This window comes from Acanthisitta chloris, unplaced genomic scaffold (assembly GCF_000695815.1).
Source record: "Acanthisitta chloris isolate BGI_N310 unplaced genomic scaffold, ASM69581v1 scaffold6777, whole genome shotgun sequence".
Lineage (NCBI taxonomy): Eukaryota > Metazoa > Chordata > Aves > Passeriformes > Acanthisittidae > Acanthisitta > Acanthisitta chloris.
The window spans coordinates 257,349-270,372 of NW_008684242.1; the positions used below are offsets into that span (position 1 = coordinate 257,349).

At 38.6% G+C, this 13,024-nt stretch overlaps 1 protein-coding gene across 1 annotated transcript in view; it reads right to left on the bottom strand.

Annotated features, from left to right (window-relative positions):
• Positions 1 to 13,024, bottom strand: part of LOC103806550 (utrophin-like) — a gene marked incomplete at its 5' end in the record, with an annotated part of 205,357 nt that overhangs the window by 114,307 nt on the left and 78,026 nt on the right. Inside the window, 2 exons of the mRNA XM_009079256.1 lie at positions 4,001 to 4,157; positions 9,596 to 9,768. Of these exons, the coding sequence (XP_009077504.1) occupies positions 4,001 to 4,157; positions 9,596 to 9,768 (330 nt within the window). The remainder of the gene's footprint in view (positions 1 to 4,000; positions 4,158 to 9,595; positions 9,769 to 13,024) is intronic.

Below are 13,024 nucleotides of genomic sequence, written 5' to 3' on the forward strand. Positions count from 1 at the left end.
CAACACTCAACACCCAGACTGGATGTGCCTGTTTCTACTGCACTCAGCATTTAGTATGCAATAAGACTATGAACTAATACAGATGATGGAAGTTTGGCTGAAAACAAAAACCAGTCCAAAATTTCTAAGTATCTGCTACATCCTGAAAGATTTCTGTTGGTCTGGGAAATATAGGCTAAATCTGTAGCCTTGATTGAACTCATTAACATCGCTGTGGGTAATGTTTGCTTTTAAAGCATGGGACAATGGGTAATATTTATAACAAAACCAAGTGTAAAAAGCCATCAGCAAACCGCTTATTTCCTCCTTTCTAAACAGACCTCACTAGCACACAAACAATGTGAGCTAACCCAAACTGTCACACAATACTGTACTGATTTAGCACTGTTCTGCACAGACTTAGCACTGCTGAAGCCAAGCACTGAATGGGGGAGATACTAACACAGGAAAGACCAATAGAATTAGTGCCATTAAGCTGAAACAAATAAATCATCTCGTATACCTGAGGGGAGAAATAGTAGCTTAAATAAGAGCAATGACTACTGAATAACTAAAGGTAAAAGGCAATGCTGATGGAAGAAGGATTGAGAACCCAGAAAATAAATGGAAGGAGATGAGACCACACATCTTACAGAGCTAAGCCACTATTTCACCCCTTATATTTTGAAGTACCAGGAAAGACAAGATCAGGTGAGCCAGCTGGAAATGGGAAAAAAGGGTTCTGGAGTAGTAGAGATAAAGTGAGGTACTGAACTGGTCAATTTGTATGAGGACAACTTCAAAGCAATACTCAGATGTGAAACTAAAGGAGAGAGGGGAGCAGAGGCACTCAAAGCTTGCTTAGACAGGCCTGGGTGAATCTTTTCACGGCCAGCTGATGTGGTGCTGCAGACACTCAATATGAGATCAGGAAAACCATTTGATTAAAAGTTAATTTTACAAACAAAATGAAATTTTTAGGACGTTTAGTGCTTGAAACAGTATGGACAAAGAAACGTTTTAAAAAGTACCAGGACAGCCAGTAACAAGAGCTGGAATAAAGGGAGTATCCTGTGGAGTGGGAGAAATCAAGTCATATCTCTGCAATATTCATCCTCAACACTCCACTGAAAAATCCCAGCTTAACACAGGATACATATTCTAAAAAGAGCAACCTAGAAGCAAAGCAAGTGACACCCACCACAAGGCACAAAGTAACTGACAGCATGGAATCACAAAGTTATTTTGTAAACAATCCTCTGAAAAGGCAATTTTGGCATAAAAGTTTGAAAAGGAAAATAAAATTCACAGGAATAAAACTTACGGGTTCCACAACCAAGGACATCTTTATTCAACATCCCAACAACATCAACCAAACGCAACTATTTTAATGTATTTTGGGGTTTGTTTTGTTGGGGGGTTTTGTGTTTTGTTTTTTTTGCCCCTCCAGTTTTCACTTTCTACCTTAAAAAAACACCTTTCAGCTTGATGCAGTTTATTAGTAAACTGCAGCTTCAGCAAGGAATGAACAGATCCAGCTAACAAACAGCAATGAAGCATTGCCAAGAAGAATCAGACTGAAGAATCAAACCAATAGACAGCTGTGGTTCAGCTCCCCTCCTCTGGCAATAACTAATAAAAAACACTTCAACAGGATGTGAAATGCCACGTGCATTGTGTTTGGTATGGCACAGCATCATTACACAATACATGGGAATCTCTTGGTGCCTCCTACCAAAATAACTGTTAGGAAATAATGATCCAGTCATTGTCTAAGAATTATATGCAGTTGCATACTGTGCTCTTGCTTGCATAGATGTATAAGAAAATAAAGTGATATGCAGGGTTGCTTTAACTTCGTGCTGTCACAGACCATTAATACAGGTCATATTAAATACTTGACTCAGACAACTATATCCAGTACTCACAGTGACATTGCAAGCATATTGCCTTTTTGAAAAATGAAAGAATAACCTCCAAAAGCTCCCAAATGCACTCACTAGAGTCTTACCTCGACATGTAACAAAATATCAGTTATTCTTTAAACGTGAGGGCAGGGATTAAATAACCAGAGGTGCTCTTTCCTTCATACTGTTGCAGTTCACCAGTGATCCAAATGAGCCATCCAGCATCATTACTACTAAATTTTTCTACTTTAGAATGATGTATAAAACCCCAGGTTTATAAATCAATTTGAAATCTTCAGATGAGAGGCAGGCCCTACTAGTAATATTTGCTATTATCATGCACATAGTGTAATCCAGCATGAGACACAAACTAGCCTTTAGAAAATGACCTGGAGAGATCCATCGCCTTCCACTGATCTCCTTCAAAATACATTTGAATCTGTTCCAGCCTTTTATTCCTCTTTGGCACTACTAATCCACCATTTGATCAATATAAAACATTCACAGAAATGTGCCTAGAAACAGAGCATGATGCTTTAAGTGGGTAAGAACAGGAAGAGATGAACTCTCAAGAAACAAAGTTTCCTCAGTCTATGCTAATAAATTTACTTTAAAAGGCTAAATTAAGGAGAAACATACGCAGACTTCCACAAGATCTTCCACTTGACAGCTAAACCACAAAAGTGCCGCTCATGTCGGACTGTTTTCTGTAGTACTCCACAGTATTCCAAGTACTTTTGTATTACTAATTTTTTCCACATTTTTTTTTTTAATTTCTGCCCTCACTAAACACCACAGCAGAAAAGACATCAGTGTAGTGTTGGCAGAGGGCAACATAGTTGTTATGCAATTAGCTGTATAAAGCTGCATTTGTTCTCTTTTTCACACCATACAGAGGAACCACTATGATGATAAGATGCAATCAGTTTTAGCAGAAGGAATTTATCCAATGGGAAAAACATCCTAACTTGATTGCTGATCAGAGCTGGTGAGACAGACTCTACATTCTACGTGAATGAAGTTACATTGTAGAGGCAACAGAGTTTTTTACTGTCAAAAATTTAATATCCTATTACAATAGAATCATAGAAACACAGAACTTAAGGGTTGGAATGGCCCATACAGATCATCTAGTCACAACCCCCCCTGCCATGGGCAGGGACACCTCCTCAACTGGATCAGGCTGCTCCAGGCCTCATTCCGCCTATCATAGAAACACAGAACTTAAGGGTTGGAATGGCCCATACAGATCATCTAGTCACAACCCCCCCTGCCATGGGCAGGGACACCTCCTCAACTGGATCAGGCTGCTCAAGGCCTCATCCAGCCTGGCTTTGAACACTGCCAGGGTTGGGCCATCCACAACATCCCTGGGCAACCTGTGCCAGTGTCTCACCTCTCTTATAGCTAAAAACCTTTTTCTCACATCCAACCTAGACTTTCCCTCCTTCAGTTTGAATCCATTACCCCTTGTCCTATCATTGCAGTCCCTAACAAAGAGTCCCTCTCCGGCTCCTCTGCAGGCCCTTCAGATATTGAAAAGTTGCTATGACATCTCCACGCATTATGTACAAAACCAGAATAGCAGAGAACTAGAACACCATGTTATAGTTACAACAGTACAAGACACAGGTAAGTTTTAGTTCTCAAAACCAGTTTTGAGGTATCTTCACAGTACAAATATGCATGGGTGGGGGCTGCTATCACTGGTCAATTAACTAACATGTAGAAAGCCACTTTAAGTAATCTTTCTAAATTTACATTCAAACACTGCTCTCACAGTTCTTGCTCAGTTCTTATTTTTGTATGCCTTCCTTAACTTTACTTAGAGTAAAACAGCAGTTCTACCTGGCAGTCTTCCAAAAATATCAGGAAACAGTAAAAAAAAGTGTTTGGACTGAGCATGTGTCTCAGAAATCCTTTAGATGAAATTTTATAGAGAGTATCTCAGTTGTCCTTTACTGGGCAAGCTGGGGAAGCAAAAGCAGTGGAGACATAGAGCTTTTTTCGATAAATTAGTCACTAGGAAGTATTCATCATTTATCCTGTACATAAATTTGCTTCATTCTATTGTTCATGGCAGCATAATTATCTACAAAACTTAAGCAACTTACTTTGCAGTGGTCATACTGCTGTTGCAAGGTTGGAACATCCCCTCCAATGGGCATTTGCTTTTTTAACTCTTCATCTTTTGCATTCAACCATTTGATTAACTCTTCCAGGGATGTCAGCAATCTGTTCCATTTCTCTGCACTGGCCTCCAAGTGAGCCCTGTGAAACAACACAAAAGCATCTTTAAAGCCCTGTATGGCAAGATCAGCATGGGAATGCAATTAAAAAAATTACTCTATCAGTAAGGTAAGAATGTTTCAAGTGCTTAACTGCAAACCAATTTTGTGTTATAAAACCCTCTACTTCAAACACATTGCACAGCAAATCAAAAAAAGCAGAGGAGAAAGAGGGGAACATAGACAGATATGTACCTGATGCTTTAACTCATCTAAAAGCTTGAACATAGCATTTCTTTGTGTCGCTTCGACATGCAGTTTTGTTGTGACTCCAGCACTGCAGTGCACATAGCACAAGAGTCATTTTGTGAGCTAAAGCACCACAAAACTGAACTCTTTCATGCCAGGACCTTAACTCTCCAGAAGCAAAAAGCAGATAGTTCTCCCAGCAGTGATCAAGTAAGAGCAAATTGCCAATCAGTGACACAGGTTATTTAACACATCATCTTTAGTTGATGGTGAGTTACTAGAGAATCAACACACTGAATCTGTCCCTTGGTTTAACTGGCAAAAAGTCAAATTGCACAATAACTTTTTCTATCATTTTAAAAACTATCTTGACTTGATGTCTTTTCCCTGCAGTGCCCAAAAGATGCATAGAAATCTTCAACAGGGACTAGCTATCCCTCTTTTACTGAAGTAATTCTATATTATGGAATCATTTGAGACCAGCATGTACTTAAGTTTATACAAGTAAACAACAGTTTCTTTCTCTACAGAGGTGATGGAATAGAGCTAAATGCTTTTTAGTGTAGTCTGACACCAGCTCTGTACATTCCTGCCCTGCTTCTGAGTGAACAAAACTACTCCCTTTTCTATTTTGCACATTGTTGGTTATCTTTCTTTTGCCCTGATTTACTGTAACCACACTTCGAAACTTTCACCTGGCTTCTCTGATACTATTGTCTCGAATGGCATTTGAGTGAATGTTTGGGACTGATATGACAACAGCTGGATTGAAGGGATGATGTGCTGCAAGGTTAATTGCAACACAAGCTTAGGTTTGGTCACGCTGGGATGTTCCTGTGATACTAAGAAAGATGAACCAATAAAGCAGTCGAGTATTTCTGAAAAGGATAAACTAACTACTTTTAGGAAGAGGAATCTGTTGTCCTTCACGCCAGTGAAGGAGAGTGCTTGAGTGACTACTTGGGAAAACATATAAAATTGAAGTGCTTGCTAGAAGTGACATTTTACAGCCTACAGTTTTGGGCATTATGGTTTCGATTGCCCCTTATTGCTCTCACTGATTCCTTTGTCTCAATACTGAATTCAAGTCAGCTGCTTGTAAGTCCAGGCCTAAACAGGTTATTTGGCATCCCACCCTGCAGTGAATGACAAGCAAGCTATTGTTGTAGGCCTTAGTTTGCAGGACAGCAGCTCCTGGATGAAATGCACTGTTTCCACTCTCCTGGTCTTTTTTCATTTCTTTAGTACTCACTGAACAGAACCACTTTCAAGGCAACCAACTTTCCATTCAGACAGTATGAACTGTACAGCAAGTTAGTGCACAAGGTACCTGTTTCACAGCAATTAGCGTTCACTATAGTTGGGCCCTAGACATGCACAGGGACACATTCCCAACAGCATGGGGTAGTAGTCCATGTACAGTGCTTGCCTTCTCCTTTTCACAACTAGCTTGACATCCATCAAAAATGCCCACAGAAACACCAAACTGCAAAGTGTTGCTTATATGCTACCCCCTTAGGTGCTAGGTACTCAGAACTGGCCCTTCTTTCTGAAAGTGAAAAAGTTATACTCTCTATTAATCAGGCAGAGGAGAGACACTGCCCTCTCATCTAAGCCAAGGCAGCCCACATTTGAATTTATAGTTTTGCCTTTAGACTCTGATTGTCAAAAAAAAAAAAAAAAAATCTTTATGAATTTCTAGAAGCAACTACAATTACAATATTGAGATCTATGTCTTTCTGTACATTTGAGAGTGAAATCTCTACTCATCATGACTTACTACTGTCTCTAGCACATATAAGCAGCTCTCACCTCTAAATGTTGAGGCTTCAATATTCTGCTCTAATTATCTAGTGGTATTCTTGTATACAAAATAAATTGGAGTTTTGTAAGGGTGAAAACTCCTGTAACTAGTTAAAGGACAATTTAAGGGTGACTCATCACTGCTAATTGAAGATAGAATGCAATAATATTAATAGGGAAAAAACTAATTTTATATTAATGTAAATGATGTGGCATATGTTAGTAGACTAAATGCATTGTAATTTACCACTGAGTACCTGTGTGCATGACAGATTAATAATAGTAGCAAAATGTCACTAGCACATGGTTTCAAAGTCCAATGCAAGTTAAACTTGCAGGGGTAGAGCAGTAACAGGTGGGGAGGAAATGGACCACACTAATAGGGACTTGAAATTTTTTCACTGAACATACAGTGAGCTAACCTCTCCCTTGATAGGTCAGAAAGACATTAAGGGGGAAAAGTACACAGGGAAAAATGCATCACATCACATGGATTTTTCCTGAATGTTACCCTTTTAATCTTATCAAAAGCAATACTGAAAATAAAAGTGAGATGCAGCAGCTGAAGAGTAGACACAAGCATTCAATTCTCCTGGGGAGCAAAGACACATTCATCCAGTAAACCCCATTCAAAGCAAATGCTGCACAGGAGCAAGGGAACCAAGATACGCTCCAATTTGCATTTCAGTGTAAAGTTTTAGTATCACATTTACATTTGTCATACAGACATTATCAAAGACAGAAGATAAATTATGCTTAAGTTCGGAAATGTTTCTTGAGCTTCTTTGTTCTCAGAGTCAGGATTTCTGGCTTTTGCTTTGGAATTGGTACTTCTACTGATAAACAACCCACAAACAAAGTTTCAGGTGTCTGTGCTCACATGATAAATGAATTGGCAATCTCAGAGATTTACCAGGTCAAGCAAAGGTTTAAGAATATGCTCTAATCAAAATAGAGGTCAGTTGTAGATGATTGGTTTTGAGCACTGGTTGAAGCACAAATATTCACCAGCATCAACCACCTGGTATTCAGAAGCACTCCTAAGGGAATCCTGAATGAGTCTGAAAATCATATCCAGCTGACCAGACTGAGAGAACCCCTGCTTTCTCCCAGGCTAAATAAAACGATTCAGAACAGCAACCCTGACACAATTCCCCTTCTGCTGACCCTGAGAGGCTCTCCTCACAGCCAGAGACCTCCTCACATTTTGATTCTGCTTTGGAGGTAGCACTTTTCCTGCCAAGTGACAAGGGAACACATGGAATAAAAAAAAGATTGGTGTGTGGTCTAAATATAGAGACTCCTTCTCTGTTTCTCCCATACTTTTACCACTGCCCTTCCCCAGACACAAACACCCTCACAACTCCTATCCCAGGAGAAAAGAATCTCTCCTAAACATTTGGTTTTAAAAGGAAGACCCCCACAAATATGCAGCTTTGTTTTCTTCCTGGGAATGAGATAATAAAGAGAGAAAAAGAAACTTGAAAAAGTCTACAAGTAATTTCAAAGATACAAATAATCCTCTCAGGTGGTGTCATAATCACTACAAGATCAGGTTTAAACAGTTTCCATGCATTTAAAAATATGTCACAAGAGTGTTGATTTTCCAGTTTGGAACTCCTTTTAGTTACAATAGCAAGGAAGAAAGTCAACACAGTGACTAGCACCACCAGCTCTGAGGACTGAAGTAACAAAGAAAGACTCATACTATCTCTATATGAGCAAAACATACTTTCAGCAATTAGAAATCAGCATAATCAGAATGCACACATACCAGAAAATATTCTAAAAAATTTAGAAGCATTTATCCCAAGCTAAAACACATAACAAAACATTCAGCTTTTTCAATCATCAGCCCTAGCATCTAACACAGTTATACGCTGTTCTCACTAGACTCATGAATACAGTTTTGCTTTCAAATTCATCCTTGTAAAAAGGTACACAAAGAAAGAAAAATTACGAAAAGACTTCTTATCAGTTCTGTGCTTTCTTATTTCCCAATGAAGGCTTTCTGGACTCTGCCACAAGCTGGAAAAGTGAAGCACAATCAAAGAACAGAGCAAAGTGTAGGAACACAGAAATGCTATACTATTTTCAATAGTCACTGAGATTTGCAAGGTTAATTTACCTGTCTTGTTTTTTCACCAGTACATCCTTACTTGTCTACCTTTCACTTTGAGCTCAGAGACATGTGGCTTTGCAGCACTGCAGGTGCCAGCAGAGCAACAAAAACATTAATGCTGCCCAGTGGGACATAGATGCCATATCTACGCAGAAGTGAAAAGATAGATCTGTATTCAAAAGAGCAAGTATTCCAACTTTTCTAAGCATTGACTGCACAATCGCTGCTTCTGCCTTACAGCCTTGGAATTCATAGCCATTCAGGGTAAATGTCTTGAGGGCCCTTTTTTTGTGGCCACCAGTTTCTCACAAATTACAACCAAATCCAGGAAATGGCCAAGCAACTGAATGGCTCTTGCTGGGACTCCACAGTTGATAAATTATCTTAGCAGCATGTTTTTATCTCTCTCTCACATTGATTTATTTGTGAGTAGAGCTCATAACAACTCAACTTTAGTAGTTCTTGCATTAAAGTACTTATGTGGTGCAGCCAGTCTCTGGAAGTCCCCACACTGAACAGCTTGGTTCCTTGGGTTCATGTTATGCCTGTGGGTTTTCACAGGGCTGGTTTAACTGTTTCACTTAACTCTTTACCAAGCCAGTGATGGGACAAGTGGAAATGAAAAGCAAATGCTGCATTTCCACCTCTATTTCACTCCTTCAAACTCTTGTGCCTGATTTTCAAGCTCAGCTCATTTTTCTGGCCTTTAGAAAATTCATATGAATGCTTAACATTGTCTCGTTCTATTAAAAGAACAGTTTTCTTAAACAAACACGCAAGCAGTAGCAATTAAAAGTTCTAGAAATTCTTTTCTATGTAATTCATTTTCACATGGAATGTGAAATGCATACCTTGATTAAAAAGTATTTCAAAACATTTCTTAATTGAATAGCACCAATTAAAAAGATGAATACCAATTAAATAGATCAAAACCCTTAAGATACATGTCCTATCAAATTACTAACTTCAGTGGTAAAAACAAAAACAAGAACAAACTCCTGGTTTCTCCTCAAAGTAATTGTAGATTCACAGAATTATTTCACTGACATTGCTATTGATTTACAATAAGGAAAGAATCGAAGTATTTTCTGGAAATTTTAGCACAAGATTGACAAGTTACATCTCCACAGCTCTGGAGAGAGAAGAACAAGTAGCTAAGCCTCCATGGTGAACAAGTTCCCTGAGTTTTTATATTTGTTTTATGAAAGAAAATAGGTATTTCACATCAACGCTGTGTTCATATTTCTCCAGTCTCTTAGAAGACAGCAACTGTGCCCTATTCACACCTTGATGTTTTTATTACTCACCTGATGTTAGCTGACTTCGCCTTCAGGTCATTCCAGCGCTGGTTCATGTCATCAAGCCGGTGCTGGAGCAGGGCAGCTTCCTCAGAATTTCCCAAGGCTTTCACCATCTTCTGTCTGTTTCCATCAATGCTTTTAAAGATGTCATTGTGGGCATCAATCTCAGCTTGGATGTCCTGAAATAACAGCAAGAAAAGTTCAAGCATCTTGGTTCTCTAAGTAAAGGAGAGGAGAGCTTATTCTCATTAGTACTCCTAAGCACTAGGACAGAGTTTATATTCTGACTTTCTTGGGTGACTCTAATAAAAGATGCAGAGGAGAAAACCTGCAACCTTATTAACGTCACTACAAAAGGTCTAGCTTTGTTAAGTGTGAGAAAAGGAGTCTGAAAGTCATCTAATACCATCAAACAGGAAACAGTACTATAAACACCAAGTTCTGTGATGCTATGTTTTGTAGCGCTGAAGCTAACTAATTGTCTACTCTTCACCCACGCATTTCACACAGTGTGGCATTTGAAAATGCACTAGAAGTCAATTCCTTTTCAGAAATTACACAGATTCAGCCTTAGCTATGTTGCCTCTTTCTTGTTTGAAACAAAACATTCCAGAAGCCTTACATGGTCCAGTGAAATTCAGACTCTATGTAGTACTTTAGGTGATACGTAATGAAAACTTATAACTAAAATCTATGTCCCTAACTGCAGCTAAATGACTATAGCAACCACAAATCCGTTTTTACAATTAAACTTCTGTACACCACAGCCTGAAATATATGGAGAATTAGACATAAAAGAGTAGGATGTATTATAATCTTAATTTCATAGTAGACACTGAGAAGAAAAAGAAGTACTTGTGATTTCCATTCAGCTAACTCATTTCTCCTCCCCTTAGAAATTAAACACATTTTATTCTCTCATCTACCATATGCCTCATGAAACACATTACAGATGTTGTCTTCATCTAATTGAACACAGTATTATATTTAAAACCCATTATAAGAGCAAACAAAACTTCCTGCACCACCATCAATGCTTTCTAGCATCCATGCATGTATGTATACTCAATAGAGCAATGTAAATGTGTGGAAAGCCAGGAGGTGTACTGGCTGTCTCAATAGGATTAATCAACTAAGATTATGACAGGAACTTGACGCTGATGTAAATAAACTTCTTTTGCAAAGGAAGAATTTAAAAGAACTGAAATCCCTTAAAGGTTTTTATTCTTCCAGACAACTTCTCAGTAATCACCATCTGTTCCCAGAAGCAGAAACACTCTTATACCACCCCAGCCTAAAGATGCAGTCCTGAATCTTAGAAAGGCTGCTTGCACATCGACAAATGTGCTATGAATTTCAGACAGCATGAAATCTTTCTGGAGTTAGAATTGCAGACGGCATGAAATCTTTCTGGAGTTAGGGAAGAAAGCAAAAAGAAGTCAGGATGCAGAAGTGGGGGGAGGAGAGATAGAGCAGTGGGGAAGAAGGTGAGAAACAGAGAGGGAAGGAGGCATCAGTGAAGCTCTGGCTCTCCAGTTAAGCTACTACGTGACTTTGGACAACTACCTATTCTTTGCCCTGAGATTCACCACTGTAAAATGGGTTAAAAGACACTTTTGCTGTCTTTAAAACATTCTGATAAAAATCACCAATCTGAACATAGATAAAAACAACACCACTTGAAATTAAAAAAAAAACGAAACGGAAGCGTCTGATGATCAATCAACCACAGTAAGACAGCATAGTCATCAGCTGAATAGATGCTTATCTGCAAACATGTGCAGCTCTGTCCTCACATCTCCAACATGCATGTAGGTGCAGTGAAAACCAGCTAAAGTTCACACAGCAGCAGATAAAACCACATACCGCAGTTACAATTCTAATTCTGCGTTAATCTGTGCTACAAAAGCCTGGCCATGTCAAATACATTTCTATGCCTCTTTAAAGTCACAGAAGAAAACTTAATTGAAAACAAACTGATCTCCAATCTTCTGTTCTACAAACACAATATTAATTCTAAAACCAGTCATTGTAGAGCCTCCATAAATCATTCTCTGATTACACTTGAGAGGACACTTCAACATGCATGCTCAAAAATGTTTCATTCAAACTGGATTTGATTCTTGCATTTGCCAGTCATCATGTTACATTGATGGAGGCACAGTAAATCTGCTGTTCACATTCTTGAGTCCCATCTGTGATGGCCATGTGGAGACAACTCAGTTCAAAGAATCAAGTTTGCTAATTAACTTCACTTTCTCTTTTCTGATTTCCATTTAGCAGGGGAAAAAGGTACTGCCATATGATAGATAAACCAACAGGACGGCATAAGGTAATGAATGTGAGTTCATCACAGTCCTCAAAAAGCAACAGGGAGGGAAAGTCAAATAATATATCCCACATCAGTGTGCACATGGAACAAGTGCAGCAGGAAGACAGAAAGTGAAAAATGACTAATGGCCAGAGATGGACATAATAAATTACTTACACTCCAATAATGAGATAAAAGATCTGGATTTCTATTCAAGTACTGTCCTCTGTTGGAAGACTAACAAGGATGATTGGCTCCTACCTTGTCCTAAGACTGCTGTAATCTCCTTTATTCACTGTGTTTTTTGAATCTTCGAATTCTTATGAGATTTGTAAACATGAATTTAGAATTTCTTTCTTAAAAGAGGGAAGAACTCTACCCATACTGTAAACAACCCAATTCATGTTCATCCTGATCTACTATTTTTCTTTTCCCTCCTTTTTCTTGGTCTTTGATCCTCTATTGTCCTCCGTGTGGCAAAAAAAGGGATGAAAGAAGTTGATTATCCCTGCTCAGGCCCCAGTGAGGATTAATTATAGTAAGAGTCAATCCAATTTCAATTTTGCGATACTTTAAAAGAAATTATAAACATTTCCCTATTATCACATGGGAGTTCCCATTTTCAGAGTCACAGGGACAACACACTGGAGGATGCAGAAGAGGGGAAAAAATTCTGTTGCTTTCACCGCATAAAGAGAGGGATACAACTGTGAAACACCATCATTCTCCTTAGCCCAGTGGAAAGGGGATCCATGCCAGAGTGCTCTCTCAGTGCATGCAAAACAAAGCAAAGGGAGAGGAAAAAAACCAACTAAACAAAAACAACAGAGGGAAAAAAGAAAATAAAAAGGAAAGAAGGAAACCTAAAGAAATACACTGTAAACAGAAGAGGAGTTCTTGCCTTATCAACTTAATTTTTTGAGATATTACAATAGAGATACCATATTTTGCTGATTTTGCAAATATTTATGTGCACATATCTGTTAATACGGATTGATAATTTATTGGTATGAGGTCAAGAGATTTGTTTACATGCCCAACTGCTTGCAGAATGAAGGTCTTAAGTTACAAGAAAGCTCTTTGAGGAAGGAATTCATCCTATATATAAATCAAGGTAAAAGCTC